Source organism: Marmota flaviventris, chromosome 13 (genome assembly GCF_047511675.1).
Source record: "Marmota flaviventris isolate mMarFla1 chromosome 13, mMarFla1.hap1, whole genome shotgun sequence".
NCBI lineage: Eukaryota > Metazoa > Chordata > Mammalia > Rodentia > Sciuridae > Marmota > Marmota flaviventris.
The window spans coordinates 103,333,686-103,349,157 of NC_092510.1; the positions used below are offsets into that span (position 1 = coordinate 103,333,686).

Below are 15,472 nucleotides of genomic sequence, written 5' to 3' on the forward strand. Positions count from 1 at the left end.
CCTCCCCACTGGGCAGCCCCTGTGGCTGCCATGCAGACTCCTCCCCAACCACAGGATCCCGGTCAGGCAGGTCCGACTCCCCGAGAGCACCTGCAGCATGCTGGGTGTGCGGGCCGCGGGCACCCCACAGGGCCCCGTCCAGGGCTGGCAGCAGGGGCGGCAGCTGGGCACAGGCAGCCACAGCTGTGCTCACGTCCCACCAGGAAGCTCCTGTGGGTCCTAAAGACCTGGCACAGTCTCTCAAAGCCCTCAGCACCGCAGGCCCAGGCCAGGCCATCTCGAGCCCGCATAGGGTCCCCACCCAGGAGACGAGCCAGTCAAACAGCTCAGGCTCCCCTGCTGTCTAGGGGAGGTGGGCAGGGGCTGGCAGAGAAAATAGGCCCTCTAAATGGGACGGGAAGTGACCAGAGGGTGTAGCCACTCCCAGTGCCCACTGTGCTGCCAGGACCAGCCTGGACTATGGGACTTCTTTCCCCCACACACCCGCCTGGACCACAGAAGGCCTGACATCCCAAGGGCTGGGAGGGGCGGACTGGGCATGGTTCCCCCAGGCTAGCAGGGAAGAGCTGGCCCGGAGGTTTGGAGGCAGGAGCTGGCGGGGTGCAGTCTCAGTAAGCAGGGGGTCAGCACTGTTCCTCCCGAGGGAGAAAAGAAGAAAAGGCGAGGTGGCCACAGCAGGGAGAGGCGCCCATGGGGCACGGGGATGCTGTGAAGAGAGCCAGCTCACCAAGGGTTCTGTGACCCAAGGTCCTGCCACCCAGCCCCACTGGGCCTGTCATCTCTCAGAGGCCCACAGTCCTGGGTGGCTCGCTGGGCTTGCGAAGGCCAAGACCTGAAAAAATAACTGTGATTGCAGTGTGGCCGGGCACTTCCCTGACCGCAGGACCCAGCTGGCCTGGCGCTTGGGCCTGGCGCTTGTGTGTCCTCCAGAGGAGGCTCTGCGGCTGTCTTGAGTCCCCAGCCACTTCCCAACAGGCTCCATTTTTTGCTCATGTGTAGAGGCTGACAGCAGGAGGTTGCCATAGAAAGGATGCGGTCGGTCATGCCACGCCACGCCACGTGGGAAGCACTGGTCGGTCAAGGCAGAGTGGTACGGGCAGGGCCTCTGATGTGTTTCCGTGGGGAGGAGGGACGAGGGGTAACCAGCTTAGGCTTGGCTTGCTTGGAGAATTCTGGCGGGCTCTGGGCACACAGGTTGCCCAGTTGGCCGATACCTGGCCCAGGGTGACGAGGGTCCGGCACGATGGCCCAGGTGCAAGCCCGTCAAGGAGGATGGGGAGTGGGCTCTGCACAGACCACTCAGCACATGGGAAGCAGGGTTCACAGCCTTTGCTGTCCAGTGGGGGTGGGCCCTCCAGGGACAGTGAGGCCCAGAGGCCAAAGCATCAGCACAGAAAAGGCACAGTGAATACACAAGTGCATGCTACGGGCCTCGGTTTCCCGCAGGAGCAGGTTTTCTAGATCCAGCTCTACAGCTGGTGTGTGGCCAGCACTGGAGCCTTCCCAAACACTGGTCTGCATCCCCGGGGGCGGCTTCCCGCACTTCAAGGCCTCCGGGAAGCCCCCTCTGGTCCCTACAACCTCAGTGCCCTCCACAGAAGGGCAGGCTGGGGTGGGGCTGGCTCAGCCTTGAGAGCGATGACAGGTTCCACAAATGGCCCAGGAGGCTCTGGTGGGCCTAATAGCAGGTTGTCTGCCAGGAGAAGGATGGGGGTAATCGAGCCAGGGCACACGAAGCAGATGCACCCAGCCTCCCACGGGTGAGGCGTGAGCTTCTAATCACCAGCTCAGGTTCCCACACAGCGTGTCCCCGTGGAGCTGGGCTCAGCCCTCTGCACCCACCAGGTCCCCAGCCTCTGCTTGCCAGACGAGGCTGGTGATTGATAGTGGAGGTCACGCAGCCAGAATGTTTCTCCAAGACTGCTCTTGCGTCTGCTCGCTTCCCAAACAGGAACATCCTGAGCAGTCAAACAAAGCCGAGACAAGCCACACGTGTGCAGGAAGGGCACGGGGCTCCTGCTGTCCCCCACGTGTCTGAGACCCCAACCTGCCAGGCGGTATGGCAAGGCCGGGTAGCCCCTAGAGGACCCTCCGCCTGGCTTGCACTCCGTTCCAAGCTCCCAGCCCAGCGCCCATCCTGGCTACAGCCACCATGAGCAGCCTGGTTTGCTACGGCCAAGGCTCAGGACTGAGGTCAGCCCTGGCTCATGGAGGGGAGCCACCAGCGTTGTCCCAGGGGACAGCAAGTGACAGGATGCTCAGACGGGCAGGGCCACGTGTGCTCTGACTTTATGTCCAGTCCCTGCCCACCTGAACGTGGCCCTATGGTGGGCTAGTACAGGTAACTCCCCTGCAGGATGGATGGTGGTGAGCCTGGGGTCCTCCAGCACCGGGGGCTCATGGGAGTAATTCTGACTCCAATAAAGAAAGACAGAGAGCTACAGGCAACGTCTGTTTACTGACAGGGGACAGGCCAGTCCGGGAGGTCTGGGCTGAAGGAAGTATCTTTCTGGAGGGCAGAAGTCCCATGTGAGTCAGCTCTGCTCCGTCTTGCCTGGGTGGGCGGGATCCTCGCCTTCACCCTCTTCTGGGGCAGCAGGGGGGTTGGGGGTCCCTGCAGCCTCCAAAATCAGCTCCAGGGCACCCTGGCCAGCCACTCTGCGCACCTTCTCCCCTCTGGATGCCAGGATCTCTTCAATATTCCTGTGAGGCAGGAGTGGGGGGATGTCACTCCTGTACCTGGCTCCCTGCAGGGCACACCCTGGCCAGCTCGATGCAGGAGTGCTGCCCAGCACCCAGCAGCATCAGGGCCATATAGGCACCTCACACATTTTCACGACCCATGGCTGCCAGCAAGTGCCACCTCAGGAGCCAAGGGACCACCTCATCTCTCGGAGAGACCAGTCCCCAGCAGTCCTGCCCATGCCCCTTCTCTACTTGGTGATGTCTTATGGGAGGACAGCCCAGTGCCTGGTGTGCTGACCTTGCAGGGTCACTCTGTGAAAGTCACCACAGGTCTTCCAGACTCTGCTGTCACCGACCCTCCCTCATGTGAGAATACAGAGCTCAGAAGTCAGAATACACAGCCTTCGGCTCCCCAGACAGGGGTGCCAGCCTGGCCTCTGAGCAGGACCCTCAGGCCAGGGCCAGTCCACACCGCCTGACACACATCTCCCAGCTGCTGCAGACCAGGCACACAAATTGGCAGAGGACAAGAAAGTTCCACACCAGAAAGTGGCAAGGCCATCAAAGAGGACGGAGGTTGGTCAGTGAGGCGGAGCCCCAGGCGCCACCCAGGTGGCCTGACTGGCAGCTGCTGTATTTGGGGTAGCACAGTGACGGCAAAGGCTATCCATGGTCCACCTGAAGTTCAGATTTACCTGCACCTCTGCACAGACAAGGAAACTGGGCTGCTGAGGGGATCTAGAAACCACCAGGCAGGGGCTCCCCAGGGAGGCCAGGTGGCCAGGTGTGTGCTGCTGGGAGGGCTCCTCACCCAGGCCCCAGGCTCAGGCCACCAGTGTCCCCCTTCTCCCCACGCCCCCCCCCCAGTCCAGGTGTCCTCACCTCTTCCCATCCAAGTCAGAAAACCAGCCCAGGTTGTCTGCGATGATGTGGTGGCTCTGGCAGCCAGGGCAGGTCACAATGACCACGCCCTGGTGATAGGCCAGCTTCGAGATGCACTTAGAGGACCTTGTTCCACAGACCTGGCTGGAGCAGGGCAGCATCAGGCCAGCATCAGGCCAGCAACTAGACTCCCGGGGAAGGCCCCGCCCCTCAGGAGTGCTCCGCCCCCCGGAAAGGCCCCGCCCCTCGGGAAGGCTCCGCCCCCTGGAAGGCCCCGCCCCTAGCAGCCTCTCCTCTTGGCGCCCTCTAGCGGCAAGGGCGGTCCGTCTTCCCCGCCTGTGTGCTCACTTTGCAGGTGTAGACCAGCTGGTAATGCGCCGTTTCCACTCGTCCCAGCGCCGCCGCGGGCCCCGACCCGGAACTCGAGAACCGCCAACCGGAGGGCCAGGCCCGCCGCTTTCCTGCGGCCTCCGGGCGGGTCCTGCAGCCCCACAGGCACCTCAGGACAGGTCCCCGGGGTCTCTCTCTCAGCAGCATCGGCATACAGCCCATCACCGTCCGCAACATTCTGCCCCACCGCCCTCGCCGCTCTTTCCAACCCCGCCCCGCGCCGCTGAGGCCGCTTCCGCCATGTTGGAAGTGGGCACCGGGGCGGACGTGGCCCTCCTTAGCTTCCGCCCCCGGCCCGGCGGGCCGCGCGCTGCTGCCCCCTGGTGCCGCCCTGCGCGCGCTGCGTCCGCTCACCGCCCTGCCGGCGCGGGCTCTAATGGCGCGAGTCTGCACGCTCCCGGGTTATTTTTATTTACTGCACTTTCCGGTATTTCCACAAGCAAGGGTAGTGTACAGTAAAAATAGGAGGCGCATTTAAAAATTAGGTGCGCGGGCAGCCTCACGGAGGGGAGTCCAGCTCATTTGCTGTGGCCAGGTCAGCCACGGCGTGGAGTCCGCTGCAGGTGCGGGGAGTGCGTGCCGCCCCACGACGGTCCCGGCGCACTAGGAGCCCTCGGTGTCGGTGTTGTCGCTGCCGGTGGTGTTCCCGCGGTCCCCCTCGCCCTGCCGCCAGCCGTTCTGCATCTTCCTGAGCGCCCGCTTCCTGAGGGACGCCGCAGGTGAGGCAGGTGCGGCTGGTGGGCCGCGCCCGCGCCAGACCGCCCCGCCCGTCCGCCCGCCCGCCCACCTGCGGTAGTTCTCGAAGCTCTCCTTGAGGCGCCGCCGCTCCTTCTCCGGGGGCTCGCCGCTGCTCGCGCCAGCGTCCTGCGGAAGGGCACGGTCGCAGCTGGATGGCCGTGTCCTTCCCGCGCCCTCCTGCCCCGGACTGCACGCTGAAGAAGGCTGGAGCCAAGCTGGCCATCGGGGCTGCCCCCGAGGTGCCCGGGCATAGGGCTGCCTTCTGATGACAGGGCAGCGCGGGCTCCTGCAGCCAGGCCGACTGGGCGCTCAGGCTCCCGCCTGGGCTCTTGCTAGTACACAACCCAGATGGCCCTTTGGCTGAGGGACTCCTGTGCCATGGACAAGGAGGCTGAGTTCCCGCTGGGTAGACCAGAAATGGGGTGTCCTTCTATGGCTACCCCACCCTCCCAAACCCCCATTCTTGGAGCTGTGTCCAAGACGGTAGGGGCTCCACTTCATGTTCCAGACACTCCACCCCAAAACCCACAGCAGAGACCTTGGATCACCCCCAGCTGCCCTAGTGGAGACACCACCTTCCTGGAGATTAGTCACTGAAGCCCATCGAGGGCTGCAGGAACCTGGGGGTCTTACATGGGGGTTTAGTGAAAGCCACACCTTCTGCGGGGCTGCGAAGGGCTGCTCTTGGCTCTCCCCCTCAGCGAGGCCTCCTGGAAAGGACAGCTTGCCTGTGGGTCCTGCCCACCTGGGGGGCCACGCCCAGCATGGCTGCCCCTCCCCCTCCGGCTGCCCAGTGCAAGATCTCCTGGGTTCTCACATGGCCAGTTAGTCTCTCCATTGCCAGGCAAGGAAACTGGCCCAGACCCCTAGCCTGGCCTCCCCTCACTCCCAGGAGAAGCCTTCTGAGGCAGGCAGAAGCTGCTGGTCCTAGAGAGTCCCACAACTCCTTCCATCAACCGTCCATTCCTCCTGAGCTGGCTGCCCCCAAAGACCAACGACAAACAGACAAACAAGGACCCCAAGGTTCCAGGACACTTTTCCCAGGTGGCCCCAAGCCCCGTCAGGCTGTGCTGTGTTCCCAGTTGCTGGGTAGCATTTTCAGGCATGGTGACTCTCAGGAGTGGGCAGGGGCAACCTCAAGAGGAGGGCCCAGGGCCTCCAGAGGTGTGGCTGGGATACTGCAGCAGTTGGAAGCAGAACATTCCAGGCTGCTGGACCCCTCTGACTCTCCCAGGATCTAGGCAGACCAAAGTTCAGGCCCTTAGGGCAGTACTGGTGGTCAGCAGGGCTGGGGTGCCAGGCTGTGTCCTGCCTGCCTGGCCGCCCCTCCTGAGCTGCTCTTAGCTGACACTCCCCCTCAGCTCAACCTCCATGCTGCCTGGCTCCTGCCACAGCCCCCTGGGAGCTGGCTACTCCTGAGTCTGCCACCCCTGAACACGTGGGGCTCTGTAGCCTCAAGCCTCTGGGTTGTGGCAGATGGCCGCCCCCACTTCTCCATCTGCTGCCACTTCTTCCCCTTTTGCCTCTGCGTGGAGGCTGGGCTCAGGCACCCCTGAGGAAGTATTTCTGACTTCCCACGCAACCTCCGGGGCACCCCACTACCCTCCCCACCTCCCACCGACCCCCATCATCAGAGCAGACTCCTCCCCAGCTCCTACCCACATCCAGGCCACTCCCAGAGGCACCCAGCTGTTGCCATCCACCCCCAGTCTGTTTCTAGGGCTAAGAGCCCCATTTAAAAATGAGCCCAGGAGGAAATCTGCCTGGCCCACTGGAAGCCTCTTCAGCCCCCTCGGTGCCCCCCACCCCCTGCCCCGCATGCAGCCCCATTCCTCTATCCCTGGCCTTCTGAGCCTGGACACTGGCTTACTGTGTCTCCCACTGCAACAGGAAGCTTTGTGAGGAGAGGGTGGGGGAGCCCTGTTTTACTCTGCATTCCCTGGGCCTGCCCAGGGTGGAGGCTCCACACCCACTGCCCCAGGGGGACCTGTCCTCACTGGACCAAGGACCCTGCCAGCTGGGCCCCAGGTTTGAGTCAGATTCTCTGCTCTCTAGGCATCCTTGACCTGATAACACCCCCAAGCCTCAGTTTTCCCGTCTGCTGAGTAGAACGTGAAGATTGAAGAGACAGGGCACTAGTTACAGGCCAGGGCTCAGGGGGACCAGAAGGCCAAGCCCCGTGCTTCTGGGCCAGAGGAGTATGGTGCATGGTGTACCCGCTCACCTCTGTCCGAGAGCTGGGCATCCTCCTCCACATCCAGGGGCAGTGAGAGCTTCCAAAGACAGACAGGTCACTGTTAGTCCTCCCTTCCAGCCACCACTCCCCACCAGGACTGGACCCCACCTACCCCACAGCCCACGCAGCTCCTGCACCCCAGCCAGGCATGGTGCCTGTCTCCCCTCTGTACAGCTCCTCGGGGGCTTGGGCTGCGTGAGGAGGGGCTGGGAAATGGAGCTCTTGCACCAGCAGCCCTGCCCTGGCCTCACTGTACCCTCCAGCAAATGGGCCTCTCCCCCTGCCTGGCCCAGAGCTGGGCAGCGGAGGCTCAGTTCAGCGGGACCCTGGGAGCATAAATGTGGCTGTGGGTGGGTGGAAGCTGGGAGTCTCACAGAGGCCAGCCGGGCACCATCCTGGGGTCACGCTCACCTCCTGGGAGTTCCTGGGGGAGCTGTCCTCCAGATCAGAGCTCTGTGGTCAACGAAGAGGGGTTGGTTAGAGCAGCGTGGGGTGGGTGGGGTATGGCGAGGGTCCCAGTCCAGCCCCATCCTCCAGGAGCCCCCATACATGCCTCAGCTCTGGCTCTCCCCTCTCTAGGCTCTGCCTAGAATGTCCCTCCTCCTCACCACCCCACCCTGCTGGCTCCACTTGGTCACAGCCAGTGTCCAGCAGTCCCACGTCCTGCTTAGGCCTGGGCTGTGTTAGCAGCCCTTACTGCACCACAAGGAAGGTCTGGGGTGGTCCTGGCCGCACGCCTGGGTCCCACTCCCTCACTGCACTGACTGGCCCGGGCAGGACCACAGGGCTGAGCTGGCAGGCCACCCTGTCCTGCAGCCCACCAGGGTGAGTGTGTCCAGCAGCTGCTGCTGCTTGAGCCTGCCCTCCGCGGCCAGCAGCCGGCTCTCGCACTGGAACAGCTGCAGCTGCAGCTCATCCGCCTTCTCACTCAGCTCCCGGACCCGCTTGCGCAGTTCATCCTTCTCCTGGAGGCTCCGGGCACACTGCGTGTGCAGTTCCTCCCGGGAGGCCATGGCCTGCAGGAAGCACAGGCCACCTTCAGCCCAGGGCTTCTCTTTGCTTCTCTCCTTACAGCATGACTCCCAGCTTCTAAAGCAAGTTCCCAGCAGGACTTCTAGCACCTCTCGGAGTCAGTGGAGCTGCGTGGGACCAGCCAGCGCAGGCCTCTCCTTTCCCTTGGACACAGATGGCATTTGGGGATTGTAAAGTAATGAAGGCACATGATGAAAAGTGGACAAGCGTGAAGAAGATAAAACTCGCCGGGCACAGTGGCCATGCCTGTGATCCCAGCAACTCAGGGGGCTGAGGTAGGAGGACCACAAGTTTGAGGTCAACCTCAACAATTTAATGAGACTCTATCTCAAAAACAAACAACAACAAAAACCCACATCGGACTGGGGATGTAGCTAATGATAAAGAACCCCAGGTTCAATCTCCAGTATTGTGGGAGGAAAAAGGTTAGAAATCTCCATATTCTCAACCCTCAGGGCAGTCCTTGTGGCCCCGTGTCAACTCTTGAGTCCCTCAATTCCCAGAGGATACCCAGCACATCTTTGTTCCCTATCCATGTTCTTGTGATTGGTAAGGACTGGATGCAGTTGGTAATCCAGAGCATGACCACCAGTGGCTACATAAGATTCTTAAAAATGAATGTCGTGCTCTTCTATTTTTCTTATTTTGGGTACTGTGGATTGAACCTGGAAGTGCTATACACTGAGTCACATCCCAGCACTTTTTATTTTATTTTATTTATTTTGAGACAGGGTCTCGCTAAAGCCTCAGACTTACGATCCTCCTGCCTCAGCCTCCAGAGTCACTGGGATTACAGGTGTGGCCACTGTGCCCAGCTTCTATCATGCTCCTTTATGCCTGTGTCCTACTCGGGGTCCCTGAGGTGTGAGACCAATGTGCTAGCAGAGGAGGGCACACTACAGTGGGGCAGAACTCTGACCCCAACTGCAGCCAGCAGTCTAGGAGACCATCAGTAGCCCACAGGCCAGTGGGCCCCACCCTGGCCAGGACTTGACTGGTAAATGGCTGCTTCCCTACCTCTTGTCCCTGCTTCTGACTCTGGACCTCTTGGAGACAGCCAAACATGGCCTTGCCAAGCCCACCAGTGCCTGGCACTGGACCAGCTCCTGGGCAGCAGCCCCGGGGTGCAGCCAGTCCCCTCCCTCCCACCAGAGGCTTTCCAGCCCCTCAGCCTGAGAATCTGCCTGGGAGTCTGTGCCCAAGGCAGGGATGGTGGCTGACCGCCTGCTGGACAGGCAGAGTCGCTATTTTCCTGGGGTCCTTGTATCTCCACAGGTGACTCCCAGCAGTCTGGGTTCAGGACTCCTGATACATGTCATGAGTCACCCTCCAGCACTGGCAGGAGCACCAGCTGTCAACTGGAAACAGCCTCCAGGAAGCTGCTTGGGAGACAGGGTGCAGATGCAGCCCTGTGGTGGGATGCTCCGCCGGGTCCACAAGAGTTCCCCAGACAGGCACCCACAGTTCTTTTAAGTTAAAAAAAGCTACTTGCAGCTGAGCACTGTGGGGCACACCTGTAATCCAGCTACTCAGGAAGCTGAGGCAGGAGGACCACTAGTTTGAAGCCAACCTGGGCAACTTAATGAAACCCTGTCTCAAAAAAAAAAAAAAAAAAAAAAAAAAGAAAGGACTGAGGGTGCAAGCCAGTGTAGAGCACCCCTGGGTTCAATCCCCAGTACCACAAAAAATAAAATTAAAAATAGTTGCTTGCAAAATAAGACTGATGGAAAGCCCTCTTTTGTACAAGATATATAAAAGAAAACTAACGCAGAGCACTGAGAGGAGCGTGGAAGGAGGAGGCTCTTCCCGAGTGGGATGGGCCGGGTGGGAAGCTGGCCACGGACTCCATGTTGCCTGGGCCATGAGCTTGGGGACCAGCTCCCTCCCTGCATCCTTACCTCCGCACGAGGCAGGAGGCACTCACCTGGTCCCGCTCGATGGCCACCTCCTCCATCTGCTGCAGGACAGCCTCGATGCGGTCCTTGTACATTTTGGAGTCCTTGCGCAGAGCCAGGCACTGCAGCTCGAACATCTCCCTCTCCTCCATGCACTGCAGGAGCGGCTGTTCAGCCGACCAGCCCTGGGCCACCTGGCCTCAGGGATGGCACTTGAGGGTACATTTGGTCAGGCCAGCTGGGACCAGGAGGAGGCCCCAGGGGCCACAGACCACAGTGGGCCAGACCCAGCAGAGACCCTGGCCATGGCCACCATTCTGCCACAGGCACTGTGAGCCCTGAGGATGGCCCCCACCCTCCCAGGCAAATGAAGGCAAAGAGCCCGCACCAAAGGGCTGTACCCCCAGAAGTGGTGCAGCAGAGAATTTAAATGAGATCCAGCACCCTGCCTTCCAGATGCCCAGTGGGCACTGGCTTAACACCCCAGGCCTGGTGCCTGCCACCAACCCTCCTACCCGGTTGCGGAGGGCCTCGCCCTGGCGGAGGTCCTTGCGCAGGGAGAATATGGTGTTGGCCTGCTCCTGGTGGTCCCGCAGTGCCTGGCGCCAGTCCTCCTCCAGCACCTGGATGTAGGGGCTGTTCCTGTCCAGCTTCCCCTCCTGAAGACGGCCAAGGGCAACTATGACCGGGAGGCCCAGGCTGCCTGGCTGCCAGTGCCTGTGTTGCCCCTAGCCATGAGCCGCCCGCGGAAGCCTGGTGTGGAAGCCTGGCGCGGCCCCACCTGCACGGAGGCCTCCAGCTCCTGCACACGGGCCTGCAGCAGGGCCTTCTCCTGCTGCAGCTCCCACAGCAGCTCCTGGCTGGGCCGCTGCTCCATGGCGTGCCTGAGCTTCAGCGTGTGTTTGCGCTCCACCTTGCAGTCGTCCTCCGCCTTCATGAGGCTGTGCCTGAGTCGGTCCACCTGCAGGGGCGTGGGGGTCCAGTCAGCCAGGCTCCAGGCAGGGCAGCAGGGTGCGCCCGGGGAGTGGGACCCGCTCACCTCCAGCTGCAGGTCGCGGCTCCGCATGAGTGCTGTGCCCTTCTCCTCGCTGAGGCGCGCCAGGCGAAGGGCCAGGTCGTAGTTCTCCTCCTTGCAGCGCTTAAGCTCGCGGCCGCCAGCCTCGCACTGCTCCTTGAGCCGCTGCACCCGCTCCTGGTGTGTGCGCAGTAGGCTGTCCTTCACCCGCAGCTCCTTGATGAAGTCGTCCTTGGAGCTCAGCAGCGCAGTCAAGTCCTGCACCTTCTTCTGTAGTTTCATGACCTCCGTCATCAGCAGCTGTGTCAGGCCAGACTCCCCAGATGCGTCTGGGGACCAGGCAGCGTCAGAAGGAGCCATGCCCCTGCATCTGCCCAACCTCAATGACCCTAGGTGCTTGAGGACCAGCAGCTGGAGTCAGCAGGCCAGTTCTGCCTGGTCTCTGTTCCGCTTGGGGGACGTGAACAGGACACTTCATCCTCTCCCAGGCCACTCCAGGCCAGGGCTCAGGGCAGCCCTTCTTTCTCTCTTTGTATAATAGATCTTCCCCGCTCCCACCCCTGGGTTCTGGGGTGCTCTACACTGAGCTACATCCCCAGCCCTTTTTATTTTTATTTGGAGATAGGGCCACTAAGTTCTGAGGCTGGCCTGGAATTTGGGACCCTCCTGCCTCAGCCTCCAGAGTAGCTGGGGTTACAGGTGTGGCCACTGCACATGCTAAAAAGGATCTTAATGAGATGCAGCAAACCAGTGGGCTACCTGCAGGACAGCATCCCGCTGCCCCTGCTGGGAATCACAGGACTCTGTGGGGACAAAGGCTTTAGAGAGGTGGAACCCACAGCGAGTGGGTATTCTGAGGCCGGGAGAGGTTCCTACCCCCAGAAGCTCCCCCTCTGGAGGCCAGGGGTACCCCAGCAATGCAGGTGCCCAGACCCTGAGTGGGGTGGGGGGGTGGGGGCGGGATCTTCATGCTGGCCCATTTCCAGGTTCTTTCTCCCCCATTTTATGAACTATAGACCTACCAGAAGGACCTGCGAGGGGGAGACCCCGTGCCTGGACCCCACCCCCAAGGTCACCCCATCCTGACCCTCACCAATGATCATGGAGAAGACACGAGCTGGTTCCTTGCCGGTGACTTTCCTATATAGCTGTGGGTAGTAAAGCTCCAGGCTCTCGAGGAAGGCCACGTAGCCCTTGTGACCTGTCCTCTGCAGGATGTCCAGGAGCACGCCTGCAGGCCAGAGAGGCAGGGCTGGGGATTGGGGCATTGGGGGCGGGGGGGCAGGGCCAGGGCTGGGGAGGAGGCTCCCAAGGTGCAGGTGGGGTACATTCTGGGCACAAGGTACCCCAAGCTGTGTGTGCCCCTGCCCGCCCCACCCGGCTTTGGCCAGGCCTGGCCTGCCCAACACAGAGGTCAGGCTAATGATCTGATGGAGGTGCCCTGCAGGTGGCCTACGATGGGGACAAAGTGCTGCCCGCCCACCCCAGGCCTCCCAGGGCCTCAGTGGTGTGTGAGCTCCCTGCCACTCCAATCATAGCTTTCAGCAACATGGGAGGGGACCTCCACTCCGTCCTCAGGATGGAGGCTGGGGCTCACAGTCCACCTGGGTGGGCCAGGGCCAGGGAGGCACAAAGCAGCCACCTGGGGCCTGGATCCTTGGGGCAGCAGGCGGGGGCAACACTGACCCACTTTCCGCTTGCGGATGACAAGGTTGGGGTCACTGAGCACCTGCTCCTCGTCATCAGGGTTCAGAACCTTGCACTGGCGCAGGTAGGGCGTGATGCGGGCAGGGTCGATGACAGAGATGAGCTTGACCCGGAAGCCCTCCAGGGCATTCCAGCACTCGTCCTCATTCTCATAGTCCGACATGGCCTCCGCAGGCTGGTGGCTGGAGCTGGCGAGAGCAGCCGAGGTAAATGCCTACCTGCTGTGCCCCTGGCCTGGAGCCTAGCCCCAGGGTCAGCCCACACCAAGTGTACAGGTGTCCTGCCAGGGCTTTGGGCAGGGCCACCAGGGAGCCCCACCCAGGGGCGTCTGAGGGGTTTACCCTCACATTCCTGGCTGCATGACCATTTCCCCAGGGACAGCAGAGGCACAGGGACAGCTCCTTGTCAGGCTACCGAGCTGTCTCCTTCTTTGAGCTCCGGCCCTGCCCCTCTGCCCAGCTTGCTTTCTTCCTGAATCACCTGGGTAAATGTGAGAGGAACAGCTGGGGTCTAAGAGAAGAACATTCCCCCGCACCATGACATTCCAAAGTGGTGGGAGGAGGTTTGTCCCACGGGGCCACCCTGCATGGCACTGTGAGTCCTGGCCGTCCAGCATCCGGGCTGGGCGAGGGGCAGGTTGGCTGGTGGCCCTCCCACCTTTGCCTTGGGAGGGAGCCAGGCTGTGGAGGACTTCCTCATCCCCCAAGGCCCCTGCCCCCCAGTCCTTCCGCTGGCCATGGGCTGGTGATGCAACAGCTCCATGGCAGCTCCCCGTGTCACGGAGCTGTTTAGGGAGGGCGGTGGAAGGCTGCTCACGGGGGCATTTGCCATTACCCTAGACCCGGGCATGCTGCGAGGGGCTGGCAGGGTTGCCTGTTGCCCAGGGAAGCTGCTGCCACACCCTCTCATGGTTCTCAGGTCCTGGGCACTGGTGACCCCTGCACTCTCTGGCCCAGAGAGGGCCTGGCTCCTGCCAGGCTGGGGACACTCAGGCCAGCTGTAGACAAGGGGTCTTCCCATGAGGGCCCACCCTTTGATATCTTCTTTCACCAGTGCACAGCTCAAGTGACTGGCTTCAGGACTGGGCCAAGGTGGCAGCAGCCGAGCAGCTCTACCTCCCTGAGACAGGGATGGGGCCCTGACCGGCCAGAGGAGCTGGCTGGGCCACTGGCCCTGGAGACAGGCATGCTCTTCTGAATAACTCCTCAGCTTCCTGCTGCACCGATTCCCTGCCCAGGCTGGTGGCCCAGGGGACAGTCCTGGGAACACTGGGCTTTTACTGCCTGTCTTTCTGGCCCGAATCCACATGGCCCACACCAACTCCCACCACTGACTCCTCTGAGCGAACAGGTCTCTGCAGAGTGGCCGTGCAGGGCCCGGGAATCGCTGAGGCCGCATGGCTGGCCTGTGGGAGCACAGCACTGCTCTAGGCATGTGCTTCAGGGTCCCCAGCAAGACTATGGTCTCCCAGCCACCTTCCCCCATGCCAATCTCCTGAAGGGCTCCAGGCCAGCCTACCTGCAGGAGCCACCTGCCAGCTGCGTGCTGTCCTGGCCGTGGGAACACCAGGATCTGGGGCTGCCAGGGTCTCTGGGAGATGCTGGCGGCAGCTTGGTGCTGGAGGGAGCGAGGGTGGAGCTCAGAGGGAGGCTCTGACTTCCTGCTGTGTTCTGGTTAACACCACTAAGGCAGGCCTGTCCTCCCGCAGGGGGACAGTCCCTGGTGGCCTGCTTCTGGTTTGACAGCCAGGGCGGCCCCAGGGGAGGGAAGTGGAAGTCCTCTGGGGAACAGAGGAGCCTGCCTGCCCAGGGACAGGGTCCCAGGTCTTAGGGCACCTGAAAACGTGGAAAGAAGGGCAAAGGCCCTCCTGGGCTAGAGGAGGCCAACCCACCATGGCACCCCGGAGGGCACATGGTCTCAGGGCTGGGTGACCTACCAGAGGTCAGGAGTAATAGCGTGTTTGCGGCACACTGCTGCCAGCCCACTGTCCAGCTAGACATTTAAGCCCTCCACAGGGGGTGAGGCACCCTGATGTCCTCCCTGTCCTTGCCACTGGGAACCCCCATGCCAGTCTCCCTTTCTACCAGGATGCATGGGGGGTACTCCCAGAAGCTGATGGCAGGCAAAGCTCGGCCAAAGCCAATGGGTGACAGGCAACAGAGTCCTCTCTGGCCCACATCTAGGGTGGTCCTTGGAGCCTGGTCCCTGAGGGGGGTGGAGAGCCCCAGGCCCCACTTCAGCAGGAGGAGCTGATTGGACGGAGCCACACCTGGCCTGCCCGGTCAGGCTGAGGCAACAGCTACCAAGAAGGGGTGAGTGGAAAGGGTGGGAAGCTCCCCTGACCACTCCCTGCATGGCCTCTGACCCTGCGAGACCAGCTCTCCTGCTGGATTCCACGGAGGGCCAGCAGCCCTGCCCATGTGTGGAGGAGCAGGCAGTTAGGGATGTTCCAGCTCCAGGCCCTGGAAGCACCTCCTCGACTGCAGAGGTGACCCAGGCTGTGCTGTCACAGCAGGGAAGTGGCAGGGGCTCCCCTGCCTAGAGCATCCCATTTGTTCATGAGGGACAAAGGTGTCTTTTCTGGGGTTTTGTCTTTGCAGTGCTGGGGATGGAAGCCAGACCTGCACATACTGAGTAAGTGCTCCATCACTCAGCTACTCCCCTAGCCCCAGGTGTGTATTCTGAAGAATAAAGACACTGCTGGACACAGTGGACATGCCTGTGATCCCAGGGACTTAGGAGGCTGAGGCAGGAGGATTCCAAGTTAGAGGCTAGCTTGGGCAACTTTTAAGACCCTGACTCAAAATAAAATAAAAAAGGTTAGGGGAGCTGTACCACTGAACTGTAGCTAGGTTTGATCTCCAGGACCACAAATATACTTTAAGGTCATGT

General features: G+C 61.7%; 2 protein-coding genes across 8 annotated transcripts; both read right to left on the reverse strand.

Annotated features, from left to right (window-relative positions):
• Positions 1–2,439: 2,439 nt before the first annotated feature.
• Positions 2,440–4,248, reverse strand: Dnlz (DNL-type zinc finger). The gene is made up of 3 exons (XM_027942004.3): positions 3,916–4,248; positions 3,568–3,707; positions 2,440–2,703 (listed from the first exon to the last, which is right to left on the reverse strand). Exons 1-3 carry the CDS (start codon positions 4,132–4,134, stop codon positions 2,535–2,537), a joined length of 528 nt encoding a protein of 175 aa, XP_027797805.1. The 5' UTR covers positions 4,135–4,248; the 3' UTR covers positions 2,440–2,534.
• A 97-nt stretch (positions 4,249–4,345) lies between these two features.
• Card9 (caspase recruitment domain family member 9) lies at positions 4,346–14,275 on the reverse strand. Of its 7 annotated transcripts, none has more exons than XM_027941953.3 (14): positions 14,099–14,273; positions 12,928–13,060; positions 12,560–12,768; positions 11,967–12,104; positions 10,898–11,202; positions 10,640–10,819; positions 10,374–10,517; positions 9,888–10,013; positions 7,753–7,947; positions 7,343–7,384; positions 6,920–6,968; positions 5,329–5,405; positions 4,745–4,821; positions 4,467–4,660 (listed from the first exon to the last, which is right to left on the reverse strand). In XM_027941953.3, the coding sequence occupies exons 2-14, from the start codon at positions 12,945–12,947 to the stop codon at positions 4,561–4,563; spliced, it is 1,662 nt and encodes a 553-aa protein (XP_027797754.2). In that variant the 5' UTR covers positions 12,948–13,060; positions 14,099–14,273; the 3' UTR covers positions 4,467–4,560. The 7 variants fall into 7 exon arrangements, with proteins under 7 accessions (XP_027797746.2, XP_027797763.2, XP_027797780.2 ...); XM_027941989.3 differs by having other exon boundaries at positions 5,353–5,405; positions 14,099–14,272; XM_027941945.3 differs by lacking the exon at positions 5,329–5,405 and having other exon boundaries at positions 4,346–4,660.
• Positions 14,276–15,472: the final 1,197 nt, after the last annotated feature.

Coding starts and splice junctions, on each gene's coding strand:
- Dnlz (XM_027942004.3), bottom strand. CDS start 4,134: ATGTTGCGGACGGTGATGGGCTGTATGCCGATGCTGCTGAGAGAGAGA. Junction 3,708..3,915: donor AGCTGGTCTACACCTGCAAA/GTGAGCACACAG, acceptor TGCTCCAGCCAG/GTCTGTGGAACAAGGTCCTC. Junction 2,704..3,567: donor TCTGACTTGGATGGGAAGAG/GTGAGGACACCT, acceptor CCTGCCTCACAG/GAATATTGAAGAGATCCTGG.
- Card9 (XM_027941945.3), bottom strand. CDS start 12,947: ATGGTCATGCAGCCAGGAAT. Junction 7,948..9,887: donor TGGCCATCGAGCGGGACCAG/GTGAGTGCCTCC, acceptor TGCTTCCTGCAG/GCCATGGCCTCCCGGGAGGA. Junction 4,661..4,744: donor AGCTTCGAGAACTACCGCAG/GTGGGCGGGCGG, acceptor GGCGTCCCTCAG/GAAGCGGGCGCTCAGGAAGA.